This window comes from Dasypus novemcinctus, chromosome 11 (assembly GCF_030445035.2).
Source record: "Dasypus novemcinctus isolate mDasNov1 chromosome 11, mDasNov1.1.hap2, whole genome shotgun sequence".
NCBI lineage: Eukaryota > Metazoa > Chordata > Mammalia > Cingulata > Dasypodidae > Dasypus > Dasypus novemcinctus.
The window spans coordinates 29,802,679-29,819,659 of NC_080683.1; the positions used below are offsets into that span (position 1 = coordinate 29,802,679).

At 34.3% G+C, this 16,981-nt stretch overlaps 1 protein-coding gene across 9 annotated transcripts in view; it reads right to left on the reverse strand.

The window, feature by feature from the left end:
• Positions 1-16,981, reverse strand: part of LOC101417339 (dystonin) — a 486,360-nt gene that overhangs the window by 36,612 nt on the left and 432,767 nt on the right. For all 9 annotated transcript variants that reach the window (XM_004465347.5, XM_071218526.1, XM_058306906.2 and 6 more), the window contains 11 exons: positions 15,491-15,613; positions 15,255-15,356; positions 13,115-13,216; positions 10,887-11,060; positions 10,386-10,541; positions 8,213-8,410; positions 7,766-7,894; positions 2,160-2,330; positions 1,134-1,289; positions 738-944; positions 223-342 (listed from right to left, as the gene is read on the reverse strand). In XM_004465347.5, the coding sequence (XP_004465404.1) occupies positions 223-342; positions 738-944; positions 1,134-1,289; positions 2,160-2,330; positions 7,766-7,894; positions 8,213-8,410; positions 10,386-10,541; positions 10,887-11,060; positions 13,115-13,216; positions 15,255-15,356; positions 15,491-15,613 (1,638 nt within the window). The remainder of the gene's footprint in view (positions 1-222; positions 343-737; positions 945-1,133; positions 1,290-2,159; positions 2,331-7,765; positions 7,895-8,212; positions 8,411-10,385; positions 10,542-10,886; positions 11,061-13,114; positions 13,217-15,254; positions 15,357-15,490; positions 15,614-16,981) is intronic.

Below are 16,981 nucleotides of genomic sequence, written 5' to 3' on the forward strand. Positions count from 1 at the left end.
TGAAAGATCTCTGGAGAAGAAAGACACAGTCACCATTTGGCCAATGTGAAGGGCAGCTGGGTTTAAATTAATATAGGTCCACATTGGACAGCCTTTTTCCTCTAGTGATAAATAAATACAAAATCAAGTAAGAAGTTTAAAGTGATCTGGAGATATATAATGAGGCAGCATGCTTTTCATAATTATAGATCTACCTGATGTTTTTCATAATTATAGACTCACCTTATGCTGGGAAAGTTGTGTTTTTATTTTATCTGGATCATTGGCAATTTCCAATTCAGAATCTAAAGACTTTTCTGACTCTTCTAGCCACTCCATAAGTTTACTCCATGCTTCATGGAACTGTGAAAGAAATCAACATTTTTATCCAAAAAACTTTCCAACATGCTCATCATACTTGAAATCAGGCATATTTTTAAACAGAAATTTATATTAATGGAATAGTAAAAATATTAATTCAAATTTCCCCTGAAGGGGAAAAAAGTAATACTTTTGTCAGCAGATTACAAAATTTCTAGATTAGTCCCTAGAACCTGACGTTAATGCCATGTTCGTAAGAGAAGATATCAGCACCCAAACTTAGGCCACGGCCCTTTTAGAAAATAACTACCTTGGCTCTGTGCTACTGATTTGTTACACCTAAGTGAGCCTGCAATAAAAGCACTTTAATAACATAATATATACTTCAACAACAAGAATTGATTTGTATCTAGCTCAGAGCTTTTATAAAGGTTTACCTGCTTGGCCCTCTTCCTTGCATCATCCAAAGATCTTCCTCTTTCTACTAATCGCTGAACCACTTTTTCCCATCGATTTTGTATACTGATAAGTAAATTCTTAATTAGGACAACGTCTTGTTTCTGACTGAAATATTTCAGGTGGGTTCCAGTTTTGTCCAGTTCTATTATCTGCTCACGGTGAGAATTTACTTCATTGGCAAAGACCTTTACCCCAAAAAAGGGACATAAATAGATATGAGTGAAAAACTGATCTTACAAATAGCATCATAAATTGAAATTGTTTTAAAGGACAAAAGAAAGCTTTCAAACTACCAACATGATGCTTTTGACATTAAATAGCCCAGTGTTTAATGATCTGAAAGGAGAATGCTATCCATTTGCGTCACTACATACCTTGTGTTCATCGATTTGAAATAAGACTGTATCTAAGATAAGACTTGGCCGAGAAGCTACATTTAGAGTCTGTTCTGCCTGGGTAAGCCAGTTGATGAAGTCTTGGAGAGAATTGTGAAATTCCATTGCCAAATTGAGGGCCTCTTCCAGTTTAGTCTGCAAAGACAGATTACTTAGTATTTGATGATATTAAGAGTTGGTTTTTTTTTCCTTCAGTTTAATCATTCTCTGGCAGATTTCCTTTTCATCCCTATTTTATTTTTTCATAATCTATATTAACTAAACAGTTTATGAATGTAATGGGCTCTCACTGAAATACTGATAAACTAACCCTATTTAAGTACAGTGAAAAGCATCTCACTGCTATAAAATTTCAATATACACAAAAATCCTGTTTTTTGGCATTTAACCACAGAACCCAATTATGAAACAGAGTTTGTAAAAAGAAAAAAAAATGACATTCATACAATTCATTTTTGGATCAAAACATGTTCTGTCAGTTTGATGGCATGTAATTTAGTATCACTAGCCTATCATTTTTCTTATAGCACTAAACAGCAATATTAAGATTTCTTACATTGTTTCTGTTACTTAAAAAATGACAAAAAGAAAAACGTGTTTATAATTTGGCAAAAATTTTAGTTCCTTCCTCAGTTATGTGTTTATAAATATACATACCATCAATCTCTCTCTCTCTCGATTTTTACTCTCTCCCCCTCCACGCAGTTATTTGCTTTAATAAGTGTGGTTAGGATAGAATTATTTAACAACCCAGAATTCCAATATTTAAAAATATACCTGAGTTATACTTGATCTATGATATATCTTGATCTATATCTGAAGAGATGCATGTTAACTGTTCTCCTCTGTTAAGACTGACTCCATGAAACCCCCAATGGTATACAAAGAAAATTAAACATGGATCAACAAAAGTTCTACTCCTGATAGTTCTATTTAGAAATAAGGCAAATTCCATGAACTGAAACACTAAAACATTGATTATATTGTATTAATCAAAACACATACTTTTCTTTCATTGAGTTTGGTTTCCACTGATTCCCATTTTTCTTTTAGGTTTTTTATGTCTTGGTCAATATTTGTCTCTGCAGATTTGGGGCATCTTGCAAGCATCTGCTGGCCTTTCTGCATAAGATTCCTATATGTTTCTTCTTTAACTTCAAAGGCAGCACAGATTTCCTAAATTGAAATATCCCCAAAGTTATATAATTTTAAGAGAATAAAATCTAAGAGTCCTATTTTTCCCAGTAATCACCCCCAAATCCCTTAACATATTTTCATCTCTATCTGACATATGAACTCTAACATGATGTTTCACATGTTGAGATAACACCTAACCCAACAGCCATACCCTGTTACCAAGAACTCTCAGAAAAGGTGCTATCACCAGCAATCCATTCAATTATGATAAGGTTGTAAAGCAATATTCAAACTTTGAAATCACAAAAACCAAACTTCTGGTACTCTGAATATTATTCTCATTTATAACATTTTTAAAGCTTTCAGTATATATCCTCTATTAAAGAATATAAGAAAACATTGATTAAGCAAATTCACAATTTACGATCAATGAAATAAAAGTTGAACATCATTTTAAAAAATTCCATTGCTTCAATGATAATACGAGTCAAATCATAGCTCCCACTGAAAATTTATAAATTCTATGTTGCACTAACATTTTCAACTTTATAATTCTTTTTTTCAATTAAGATATAATTCACTTACCATAAAATTCACCATTTAAAAGTAGACAATTCAGTGGTTTTTAGTATATTCACAAAAGCATGCAATTATTACTACTAATTCCAGAACATTTTTATCACCCTAAAACTTTGTCTTAAGCCTTTTCAAAAATAATCACTTTCTAAACATTTTTCCAATATTTACCTAGTAAGCTTTTAATTCTAAAACAAAAATTTTAAACATAGACAGAAACTCATGAAATGATAATATTCCAGGTTTTCTAGTTTTCTTTGTTTCCAATACAACCAAATCTAAAAGAACATTACTGAAACAGTATTACAAATATCAGCAGCTTGATTTCTGTAAACTAGTAAATTATACTGGATTATAGTAAATCCATTCTAAATATAACAACTAAACCAAATAAGCTGATACACAAATTTCCTAACAGTAAAATATTCTAAAAGATAAGCTGATTCTTTCCAAGTTCTTACTTATATTCTTTTAAAGTCACATTTTAAATATTTATGTTATTAGAGAATAATTTCAAGCATCTATTTGTTCAAGAGATCAATAAATTTATAATTAATGGATACTTGTAAAATGCTAGGCAGGTACTTTCTGGAAAGTAAGGAGCTACTTGGAGAAGTCAATCAGGCTTTTTGGAGAGGGAAAACAAGCATGCTGAAGTTATTTTTCAATCAGTTACTTTTCCAGTGAAACAAACGGGCCTCTTGTGGCAACAAAAATAAACAAACACACACACGATAATTTTCTAAAACAATGAATATATCTAAACCTATCATATAAAGAATTCCCAAAAATTCTATACTGAATTGGTGATTTATTTTAACCATCCATAACAATTGTGCAATGACTAATATATTACCTGCTGTCATTGTGTTTTTAAAATTTTGAAAACTATTCCTCTAATAATTACAGTCATGAATTTGCATCAGAAATGTTCTTTTTAATATTCAAATACTGATGATTAATATCTTAAGAAATTAAAGTAGAAGTACTTAGGAATTTGGCAGAAGAATCTTCACTCTCTAGTATTTTAGTATCCTACCACTGCACTTAACTTAGAGATAATTTTGAATTTGATGTTAGAGAGGAGGTAATCTTTTTGTGGATGTAATGATCAAATAAAAATACAATGACAGTACGGTAATATATTTTGAAAATAGATTGTTTTCTCTTGGAAAAGTTTAGAGCTGAATTATAATGAGAAATATCAAAAAATCAAAGGAAGTCCCTATTTCTATGGAAGCAAGCCAGGGTTCCAAGTTTCAAATAGTTTTCCTCCTTATTCTGAAGAGTTGACAGTGCAACAGAATCTAGATGGGAATGGCCTACAGGCACTATGATTCAGCTGGACAATTAAAAAGAAGTTTCCCTTTGTCCATATCTGGTATAGGCATTAAGTTGAAGACAAATCACTATCACAACTAAAATAAACAAACATACAAATAAGCAAGTAACTTTCATTTACAAGAACACATTCTGGCATTCCATGAAACTAGATGGGATTAGCAAAAGTTTAAAACAATACTTCTAAAGCCTATTCTGATTACTTTGAGAATTTTTCTCCTCTTTCAAAGCACAACAGTGTTTAATTTAAACAATGTTTTATGACTACCTATATAAACTTATCAATTTTTATGGGGTGAGGTTTGCTTCTTAAAAATTAATTTCAAAAACCTCTTTTCATATCCTGACATACCAACATTTGAAATAAAGACTAGGTTCTGACTAACCATTTATCCAATAAGAGTCTAATATCCAGTATATATAAAGAAACTTGCATTTAGAAAACAAAAAGACAACCCATTTGAAAATTGGGCAAGAGATTTGAATAGACACTTTTCTGAAAAGGAAATAAAAATGGCTAAAAGGCACATGAAAAGATGCTCAACATCACTAGCTATTAGGGAAATGCAAATCAAAACTACCATGAGATATCCTCTTACACCTCTTCGACTGGCTGCTATTTAAAAAATCAGAAAACTACAAGTGTTAGAGAGGATGTGGAGGAATAGAAACACCCATCCATTGCTGGTGGGAATGCAAAATGTCCTCCTTTGTGGATGACAGTTTGGCAGTTCCTCAGGAAGCTAACTATAGAACTGCCATATGACCCTGCAATCCCATTACTAGGAATATGCTCCCCCAAAATGAAAGCAGGGACATGAACAAGTATATATACACACTAATATTCATCACAGTATTATTCATAATTGTAGAAAGTTGGAAGCAACCAATGTCCAGCAAAGGATCAACAGATAAACAAAATGTGGTATTTACAATTGATGGAATATTGCTCAGCTGTTAAGAAGGAATGAAGTGTTGACACATGTGACAACATGGATGAATCTTGAAGATCTTAAGTTGAGTGAAGTAAGCCAGTCACTAAAGGACAAATATTGCATGACCTCACTGATAAGAATGAAAGATACTAAGCAATGCTTGGAGGTAGAGACTGGAAGATACTTTAACAGGAGATAGGAAGGGGAGTAAAGAGTGGTGACCTGATGCTCAGACTAGGCAGAATCTATGATAAAGTGGATGGTGATGGTTTGGTAGTAGATGGGGGTGATGGCGGTACAGCGATGTGAGTGGAGTTGATGGTGGTGGAATGTGAGTGTGAGCAGGGTTAGGGGGTGGGTTGGATTATCCATGGAGCTGGGGAGAGGGCTGAAGGAAGAACAGGTGAACTCTTGACAGGTTGAAGACTGTGGTTGAAACTACAACTATGGGAGTGTTTTTTCAGCATCTCTGGCAGTGGAGGTTCACCGGTGTAGGGTCTTTGGTGATGTGGGGATGTAAGGGGAAGCATGTACCTGGGGCATGCCTCTCTGGTATAGGAATGTGTTCATGTTGTCATAGGGTGTGACCTCAGTAGATGGAGACACACAAAATAACCAATAAAATATTAAATTCCCATCCTAGGGAGTCCTGCTATAATCTCAAATAGAGTTGCAAGAATCTCTAGAGTACATAGGCAGTGCATAATAAGAGAAAACAGACCAATGTGCCAACACAAGCCTTTGATATTAATGTTTGTACTTATGAACTTATTCTTGTAAAATTGAAATTTACCTATTAATAACTATTGCCTAAGAGTTACTTCCTGAAAACCTACTTGTTACTCAAATGTGGCTCTTAAGACAAACTAAGCAAATAAACTCACTACCTTCCCCTGTCCCCCCACATGGGACATGACTCCCAGGAATGAGTCTTTCTGGCACCGAGGTATTAATATCAAATAACAACCAGAGATGCATGTGAAAAGAGACCTTGACCAAAAGGGAGAAACATTAAATACAAAATAGTTTTTAGAGTCAAGAGATTTTAAAGTGAGTCAGGAGGTCATTCCAGAGGTTGCACTTATGCATTTCTCAGGCGGATCTCACTAACTGCCACGGCTGACAAAGCCTCAAACAGGGGTGCTCCCAAAGGTTTGAGAGACATCTGGACACTAGAGGGAAGGCACACAACCCTATGAAATCAGCACCCCATAGGTGGCATTACTTTGGAATATATGATAACCTATTTCCCCAATGTAATAGAGTTAGACTCATTTATAACTTCCCTACATATGATTCTTCTACCCCTTTTATTTGAATTTATGATTAGCACTATAACCATTAAGTTTATGTCCCAGAGACTTAAATCTTTTATCTGTGCATATGCTGGTTAAGTCCTGAATCTCAGCATAGTTGCGGCCAACACCTACTCTTCAGTTCATCGGACATGCCCAGGATAACAAACAAAATGATGATGATGGACAAGCCCCATTCCAAAAAACAAAGAGTGGGAGGCAGATGTGGCTCAAGATAGAGCATCTGCCTACCATATGGGAGGTCCAGGGTTCAATACCCAGGGCCTCCTGACCTGTGTGATGAGCTGGCCCATGTGCAGTGCTGTCGCACACAAGGAGTGCTGTGCCACTCAGAGGCACCCCCACGTAGGGGTGCCCCATGTGCAAGGAGTGTGCCCTGCAAGGAGAGCCACCCAGGCATGGCGCCGCACACATGGAGAGCTGACGCAGCAAGATATGCAACAAAAAAAAGGAGACAGTTTCCCAGTGCCACCGAGGGTGCAAGCGGACACAGGACACAGAGCAAGTAGACACAAAGACTAGATGGGGGGGGGGGGGGAATAAATAAGATTAAAAAAAAAACACAAAAAACAAAGAGTATCTACAGCTACAAGCAAAACAGTTTCTTCCATCTGTCCCTTGATATCTAAGTCCCTTCTCAATTTGAAGCAGAGTGGGCATCACCATTCCCAAATCCTTAAGATTGAGGAATGAACAAACATAAGGGAGGGATACAATCATGGACCAAAGTAGGCTTATTATTATTGTATTAATGGAAGACCTTGTAACACTGATATAAAGATAGTGGTTACCAGACGTTCTGAGGGGAGAGGGCATTTTTAGAGCATTGGAATTGTTCTGCATGATACTGCAATGATGGATACAGGCCATTAAACATTTTGTGAAAACGTATAAAACTGGCAAAGTGCAAACCATAATGTAAACTACAGACCTTGGTTAGTAAAATGTTTCAATATTTGTTCATCAATTGTAACACAGGTACCACACTAACGTAAGATGTTATTAATAGGGGAAAATGTGGGAGGGGGTGGAGTATATGGGAATCCCCTATACTTTTGATATAACTTTTCTGTAATCAAAAATTTCTTTAAAAATAAAGTTTATTATATGAAAAAAAAGAATAGGTTCTGACTAAAAAAATTCAATCAACAAATGGTAATGTTTTTAACATTTGCACACAGAGGTTTCTCCTACAAAACTGTATATCCTTTAATTCCTGTTCTCATGATTTATGTATCACCAAGGCACACACAAAAGGGTCAGTGTCTTAATCTCAGGCAAGAGCTGTTAAAAATAATGTACTTACCATATGGGCGGTAAGCTGCTCCTTGGCTGTTTCCGGTAAACCTCCCAGAGGTTTGGATGCCAACAGATGACGCTCTGTTTCGGTCAGCCACTGCTGCAAATCTTCAATTTCGCCATGGAACCCTTTGGCCTGAAGTGGTACAGAGTTTTAATTTTGGGACATACACACTGTCTCTTTAAAGCACAATACAATACTCAAACAGTCTCAGGCTACTAAACCTCTTTGAGCATACTTAAGAACCACCAGGTGCCACTAGATTTGCATCAGGAGAGCTCTAGCAGATAAGAGTATTAGGCTAAGAACTGGAAAGCTACATTCAGTTCTATTTTTTATCCCATTTACCTTTACTTCTCTCCTTGAGGTATAAAAATTAAACAAGAGTCTGTTAAACCAGCTATTTTCATCTTGAATGCTATGGAAAGTTTGAGAATTTATTATTTTATTCACCTGGTGCAAGGCACCATCCAGCTGCTGCTTCCTTTGTTCTGTTTTTTCCAAAACATTTTGCCAGCGTTGATTTAAAACCTCAAGTTTGTTCTGGAGGTTGCTTGCTTCTTCTCCTGCACTTGATTCAATTAGATCATTTCCTGCTTTATTAACTGCTTCCACTGTGGACTGATGGGCTAATACGTCATTTTGAAGAACCTAAAAACATGAAGATAACACCATGTAATCATAACTTAATTTTCATGTCTTAAGGAATTAACTGAAAAGGTATTTTATTTTTACTCCTATATATCCATATTCAACTATGAAATGATTATATTTCTAAGAAGTCATATTTTGTAACTGGCATTATGAAAGGGAAAAATAATAACCATAAAATATCCTTTTATCTTCCCTAGTTGGAGAGGTGCTGGAATCAACTGTTAAGCTGACAGGGATCCTGAAAGGCCCCAAATCTCAAGGAAAAGAGATTTTGTTGTATATTTCAGGATACTAGAAGACAGCATTTCAAGGTTTAGTGGTCTTTTTATCTAGAAAATACACATATGAAATACTTATTATAGATCCTGGTATATAAGGCCTTCCTTTTATACCATAGAAATAGAAGAATAGATTACTATCACTTAAATATACTGTACTTGGGTGAGAGTGGTAAGTACACAGAAAGCACCTCTAAAGTTAAAAAATCAATTTCTTATACTGAAAAGAATTACATTTTAAAGAATAAATATAGCCTTGATAATAGTTTCCTTTTAAGAAGACTATGTTTACACTTTTGGAAATCAGAAGACACCTCCCTCTAATCTTAGTGAGAGTCAATTGTAATCCTACCCTACACGCACTGACTCTGAGTTGACAACAGCAAAGAAAAGGAACATTTCTCAGACCTATGTAAGACAGCACACATCTGGAGGGAAATCCAGACCAGACAGGATTTTCAGTAAAGAGCAGCAACCATCTGAGATCACTGGTTCTCTGACTATATTCACTTGTTTTCTGAGGCATATAATGAGGGGGTGTTTTGGAAAGGCTAAAAATCAATAGACTAAGGGGTTATCTTTATAGAAGCATGTGCTTTGATAAGTTAACCACATAAATCACTTTACTTTCAAAATGCACGTGTTCAATAGTCTCATGGTCAGTAAAAGAAAATTCTATAAAGTCCATTCTTCCCAATGGTCTGAGTCCCACCACACAAGCCAAAGTCCAGGAGCAGGAGGGGAAATCAGGAGAGGGATGTAAACATTCCCTCCCTTCAGCCAGCATCTGTACTGGGACATCTAAGTGCTCCAACTTTTGATCATTGGGAAATGGAAGGAAAAAATGAAAAGGAGTCATTTTTAACCACTCAAAGAAAGAGACACAGAATTAAAAGCTCTCTACCTATTTCCTGTCAAAATAACTGGAACAGGGCATCAATGCTCCCACCTCTACTATATTAAACAGAATTCCCATCACTGATGTGTGTTACTTTTAAGATAATTACAAAGTTTATGAAAATGAAAATGTACCTCAAAACTCCCACAATGAGAATAAACATATTTTGTTTTTATGAACAGTCTAGCCAGTCTTCAGTACTCATAGCAAAGCTGTAAAATAAACATTATATAACAAAGCAGATTCTATCTAAACATTAAGGATACAAAATAAATGCTAGTTGCCAATTTAAGATAGGGTTCTGTCAGGACTACATATGTAGAAAGAACTAGGTTAAAGAGGAATAAGAATTTGAATAAGGGGTCAATTATTGCTGGGAAAGGTATAAAGAAGGGGAACTGAAGCAAGATAGTGAAAACCTATAAAAGCATATGTTAACAGGTGAAGCGGTTGTGGTTCAACTGACAGAGCATCTGCCTACCATATAGGAGGTCCAGGGTTCAAAACCCAGGGTCTCCTGACCCATGTGGTGAGCTGGCCCACATGCAGTGCTATTGCACACAAGGAGTGCCCTGCACATTAACATACTAAAAATCAACTTTTATTTTAAAAATGCTAATAAAAATATACAATGAAATATTTTCTATTTGATAGTCAAGTAAAATTTATTTAATTTTAGGATTTAGGACTTTGAAGATACCACTATTAATTTGAATATTAAAGTCAAAAAGACTTGAAAATCAGGATAAACTCTATGCATAGAGAAGAAACGGAACATGCAATAACAAATACATACATGATGCTTGGCAAGTTCAATCTCAATGGCTTTAGGGTCTCCTCCAACAGGTTTCTGTTCACCTAGCAAGCCCTCGGTGTTTGTCAGCCAAGTCAATAGTTCATCCAGAGCATGTTGGAACTGTCCCAGAGCTAATAAAGCACCCTCCAGCTTATGCTACAGAAAAAGTGAAAAGAAAGGAAATAATATATGAGTTTGATATTATAAATGATGTACATTCATAGAACAGAGGCAAAAAACCAATTGTTTATAGTGCATAAGTCCATAAGCATATCCAAAAAGATCTAATCATCACATCTTTCTACATTTTAAGACTGCATCTTTTTTGTGACTAAAAAAAAAATTGCACTTGAGAGTTATAATGAAACAAAGGAATTTAATGTCTTCAAAAGTTTATGCTCAGAATTGTCAAATCTTAATTTTTAATAATTATTTTATTATTAAATGAATATGTACGAAATTGAAAATGTGTAACTTCTTAACAAAAATCTTGGTATTTACCTGTCTATTGATAATTCTTTCATCAAGGCTATCCCATATCAGTTTCAGTTCCATTAATGGGTCTTGAACAGTGTGCTTGTCACTCTCTTCTGTTACTTTCTTTAGCAAAAGCTCTGCTTGATGGTTTAATCTTTCCATTTCTATTTGTTGTTGATAGGCTTCTGACTTAAATTGCTATTTTTTTTCCAAAAAAGAGATATGCAAGGGAATTTATTATAAATTATTAACTTTAAAACAATTCTATGGGTTATATCTATTCTTATCAGGAGGAAGTGAAGAAGAATAAAAATCTAATACAGAATTTACTAATAAATAATTATAGACAAAAAAGATAAGGGAAAACTTTTCTCTTTATTAATATTTCCTGATGGAAAGATGCCTCTAATTCCTATCTTTGAAAATTCTATTTTGTTCTCTACAATGAAAAATTAACAAATTTCAAGACTGAACTTATTTCAAATCCTAATTATATATATCCCATAACTGAGCTTTGAAATTTTAGGGAAAAAGTAAGATATATATTGACTTACAGGAAACCCTGAAAAAGCTATCTCTAAGAAAGTCAAATTAATATTTTCTGCTCTAAAACATAAACACACCTTTCATCCACTGATAATTTTATGTCTTCTGCAAGCTGTGCTCTTAATATTATCATTCCTATGCCTCACCCATTCCTGACACAGAATAATATTATTCTCTTCCCAAATTATGACATATATTATATTTAAATCTTGGCTTTGCCAATTAACAAGTCAGTAAATGGTTGCTTTTAGCAGGAAATTACTCCTTATAAATTTTAATCTGCAATAAATAATGACTGAGCAGTCTTCAAAATTTTTCAAACTTATGAAAATAATAATGAAAAGCAATAAAGTATACTGAGCACTTGCTATGTACTAAAAGGTACTCACAACAAGCTTATAAGGAAAATAATTTTATCCTCAATTTAAGCTAAGGATGCAGAGGTGACATCAGTGAGATATGTTGCCCTAGGTCATTTGGCTAGGAATTGATGGATTGGGATCTAAACTCAGGCAACCTGATTTCAGAGTGAACACTGCTACCCAGTTTGTGATATAAAAACTAGTGATATATCTCTAAGTAACTAAAATAATTTCTCCTTCACATCTGTAATTGTACATAAAATATTTCATCTACTTACCACTTTATCAGATAAAATAAAAAAATCTCAATCTAAGGATGGTAACAGTACAATTCTTAAAAAGAAAAGAAAACTGTTTCCAAATGAAATATCTATGTCAGACTTATGGAAGAAAATGCTACAATTTTAAAGCCAGATAATAATTTTATATGAAAATCTGGTGGAGTTCATTGAAGATGATGTGATGTCTTTGTAGACTGGAGCTTAAAATTAGGCAGGAAATAGTTGATCTCACTTTGATAAATGAAGAATTCAAAGAGGAAAGAGTCTAGCCATTTTCACAGCTGGAGATCAAAAGCCACAAATGCAAAAATTACAGGGCAAAGCAGATGGAAAAACAACAAACATTTACCAAACAATCATTTTGGGAGACATTATTATACCATGCATGTGTCTTTAGCCTGTTAGACTAAATGAATTACTCAGATCACACTGAAGAAAATTAAAATGTTGCTGTATGTGTACTGGTAACAATATACTACTGAATAAAAAAGCAAGCTAAAAAAATTCTTTACCATATGATCCATCTATCTGTAAATACATATATAAATACACCCCACAACCCATCCTGCCTTAACATGAGGAGATTTGAAAGACTATAAACCAAATCTTAAAGAGTGGCTGCCTCTGGGTACATAACCTACTGGGTAGTTTAAAAAAAAATTTTGTTTTTCTCCTTTTTGTCTATCTGCACGTTCTGATTTTTCTATCATGAACATGTATTGATTTAACAATAAGAAAACAACTAGTATTTTATTAAATAAGCACTAATATACTGCTTACTATATGTCAGGTACTACTGTCAGTGGTTTTAAAATAAAATATTAAATCAGCTTCAATTACCTAAAAGAAATAAATTTGTGCAAAGAATCTGTGAAGCAAGAACTTTAAAATGCAAGGAACTAGAAAACAAGCTAAACAAGGTAACATGGGACTGTACAGCTATAGTGAAATCTTATGTTAGTATGAATATGGGTAATATTGCATATATAAGTGTTTTATGAAACTGAAAAAAAAAAAAAAAAGCAAGGTAGTGTTTACTAAAGTAGTTAAACCTAACCCATACCTTTAGCTCTTCAATCTGCTGCTTGACAGTTTCAAGATCTGTTCCAATTGGTGACATTGAAGCTAATTTTCCACCTGCAATATCTACCCAGTCGAATACTGCCTAAAAGACATATTAGTCAATGTGTTATTATGATAGGACATTTGAAACTGCTACTCAAGTGTTACAGAGGAATACAATCATAAATCTATAAAGATATTGCAGAATGAGCCTAGGTTAAAGGAAATAAAAGGGTTCACCTAAATATTTAAGTAAAGCAACATACTGAAATGGTTGTCCCACCTGTGAAATAGAAGGAACCTCTTTTTCTGTGTCCATATTTGCAAAAGTAAATTTTTGCTGAATAGATCTTAAAATACAATTTCTTAAAAAAGTGCATTTGAATAAATTTTTATAAATTTAGTTCTATGGAATAAAATCTCTACACTCTTTTATGCCTGTCTAAAAGGTAGCTAGTGAAAATATATCGAAAAGAAAAGAAGTTTATAGTTCAGTACTTGAGCAAAATATTGTTCAGTACTTGAGCAACCCTTAGCTGTTATTTGGATTAGCACTGAAATCCATCACATATAAATTACTGATATTTAGACCATAATTCTGAATTGCAACGAAGACATCAGAATCTCCTATTTTTCTTATTCTTTTTAGGTAATATAAACATTCTAAAATGTCTCGGCTCATATTTTTCCAGGTACTGAATACATAAAATTATTTCACACTTGAATGATGTTGCAAGACCATACAGTAAGCAAAAATTTTTTTAGCATTTTCAAGGTGTCATCAATAAACCTTACCAAAGAACTTCATCCACAAACTGGAAAATAAAATTTATTTTACTTTACAATCAAACCTCGAAGGCTCCCTTGCTTCTGGAGCTTTCAACATCTAGCCAGAGCTATTCAATAAATCAAGCTGCCCTTCATTCATGCAGATGAGGCTACTAAAACACAATCAACAGGAACTGTGATTTGCATTGTTCTAGTAATGGTAATGAGACTGCAGAGTCATGGTGTCTTGCTTGTGACCTCCTGATGTCAGATGGCTGAACACAGTGGTGGGGCCACTTTTAGCCACAGAGGAGAGCACAACTAAATGACCTACTAAAGCTAGGTGAAAACCATGACCTGGTCTCACAGACAGAGGCTGGAGTGCATTTTAGTAATTGGCCATTATAATGATATCTAGCCAATCAATAAATTATTAATTTTTTTCATATATGTCTATAGTTCAAAACATCTTTCAGCTGGCATAAAGCCTGGCTGGTGATATTTATTTTTACAAACAGAGAAATGCAGTGGCATAATCAAAAAGGAAAAAGTGTTCTCATCTGAGCTTTAAAAATAATATTTGCTTGGTGTTATGGAAATACTTAGAAAGGTTTTTTCCATATGGTAGGACAGATGAGAGATTAAACTCTTGCCAGCCTGTTAGGAAATGGAACAAAGTTAAGGAGGTAGGGAAAGAAATATCACTGAGAAGGCCTCCATTGACAGGAGAAATTTAACATAAAAAAACTGCAGAAATGGTTAATAAACTGAATGAGAACTCTTAAAAGAGGTGAAAAACAACTATTAAAAGGAGTTATATAAAGAGAAAAGAAAAAAAACAAAACAAAACATTTTACACACCAGATTATGACCTAATAAAATAAATCTATTTCAGTACATGGAGAATACTGGCTTCAAATCAGATTTCTTTACTTCTGACTTTAGTTAAACTTGGTGATATTTTTAGATAGTGTTTACTTCCTTTCATCTTAGTCCACTCAACTTTAGAACAGAACTCAGATTTAGTTCCATTTCACTGTCTGGTACTAAGCCATTTATGAAAAGTACTATATGGGAAAGTTTACTTTCACTTAAAAAAAAAAAGAAAATATTTCCTTTCAACATAAATTTCACTGCATGTATGTACAAATAGTGTTTATATATGTATATAAATCTATACATTTCTGTAGTGTCAGAAATATGTGCTATAAGACAAAACATGAGTTAAAGTAGGTGAGACAACTGCAGGAATAATTTGTCCACATGTGTGCACTTCCAGTCTCAGGGTGGTGCCAATGCACAAATTTATAGACATTAATTAGCATGATCCCTCCTGCCAGCCAGGAGCAGCAGACACACTGTAATCCCCTTACCTGCAGTCCATCTTGGTACTGAACAGCAGTCTGCATCGCCTCATCAAGTCTGTCAACCCGGTCCTTCCAAGTTTTATTTAGCGAATCCCATGCTGAATTTAACTACAATATAAATATTAGAACAGTTTTAGTTCTTGTGTCATATGTTAAATTTCCCAACTACTTCTATCAAATATAATTTAGTAAACCAACTAAAAATAGCATTCTGATAAAAGTAGAAAATATGTCTGCTGTACCTCATCTATGCTCTTCTTGACAAGGGGTTTATCGGGCTCTCCACATGCAGCAGTGAGTTCAGAACCTAGGTTAATGACTAGATCCAGTTCTTCCTGCAGTCCATCTATTTCTTCCTTTATGGCCTAATATAAGAAAATGGAAGTTTTGAAATTTTAAGCAAATCCACACAAACTAAAAAGATGTACATGAAGATAATAATGACAATTATTTCTAGCAGGTGGGATTATGGTCAATTTTTATTTTCTTCTCTGTTTTCTGTTTCTGCAATAAACAAGATAACAAAAGGAATATTTTGAAAAGAAAAAACACCATCCATGAAATGAGTAACAAATAACATTTACTATAAAGATAACACTTAAGAAAGAATTAGCTGTAACAAACAGCACAGCAAATTTTAAAAAATATCAGCAATACTAAAAAATGTAGAAAAACATTTTGTTTTTCAAACTAAACAGTCTGGCTATGTACATTAAAAATATATACAACTCTGTTAGTAGTCTAGGATAATATAGCCTTGGGTTTACATTTTATGTCATTACCCTAGTTCCAAAAACCACATACACAAAAAAACCCTACAGCAGAAATGCAATATTCTACTTTTGCTTTCATCTTGTTGGTTAAATATATTTATTCTTTCAATAAAACATGAACCAAGCTCTAAACTAGGCATTGGGGATACAAAGAAAAATAGATACAGTCAGTCCTTTCAAGGAGCTCACAGTCCATTAGCAAAGACAGTGTATAAGCAATGATAAATCAAATGTGTAGAGTCCTTTCCAAGAGGAAAGTGTTATGGGAACCCAGATGGACTAACTCTGCCAAGTATGTAAAAATAGATTTTACAGGGAGGTAATCATCCATCTGAACCTTGAAGTTTGCGTGGGATCTAGTCAGAAATGTGGCCATAAGGACATTTTCTAGAGTGAGGAAATAAAACATGCAAAGGTTTGGAGGCTAGAAAATGCATAGGAATTTTGGGAAAAGTCACTTTCTAATTAATGGAAGAGAAGGAGCATGCGTGAAGGAAGAGTAGGAAAAAATGGCTTTGGAAACATATTGCATGGGTGAAGCTAAGACGTAAAAATCTGCATACCCTGTTCTAGGGAGTTTGGACTTTATCCAGTAGGCAGTGGATGCCTCTGAGAACTTTCAAGCAGTGACTCAATAAGAGCACATCCAGGGAGACAACTAGCATCAAGGTTACAGGCATGCCAAGGAAAGAGAGTCTGCAGGCAGGAATACCACTTTTAAATGACATTAGAAATCAAAAGAAAAGATAACGAGGTCCTGAAATAAGGCAGAAGCACTGGGGATGGAGGAAACATTTTAAAATACATACTCTACAAGTGAAATTCCTGGGTATGCCCTGTCTCATAACATATCACTGTGCGTACCATTTTTGAAACCCAAAATACATTTTAACAAAGTGATTCCTAATATGAACCATGGAATCCAAGCCCCCAAAATTGATTATTTAACTAGAAATGAGG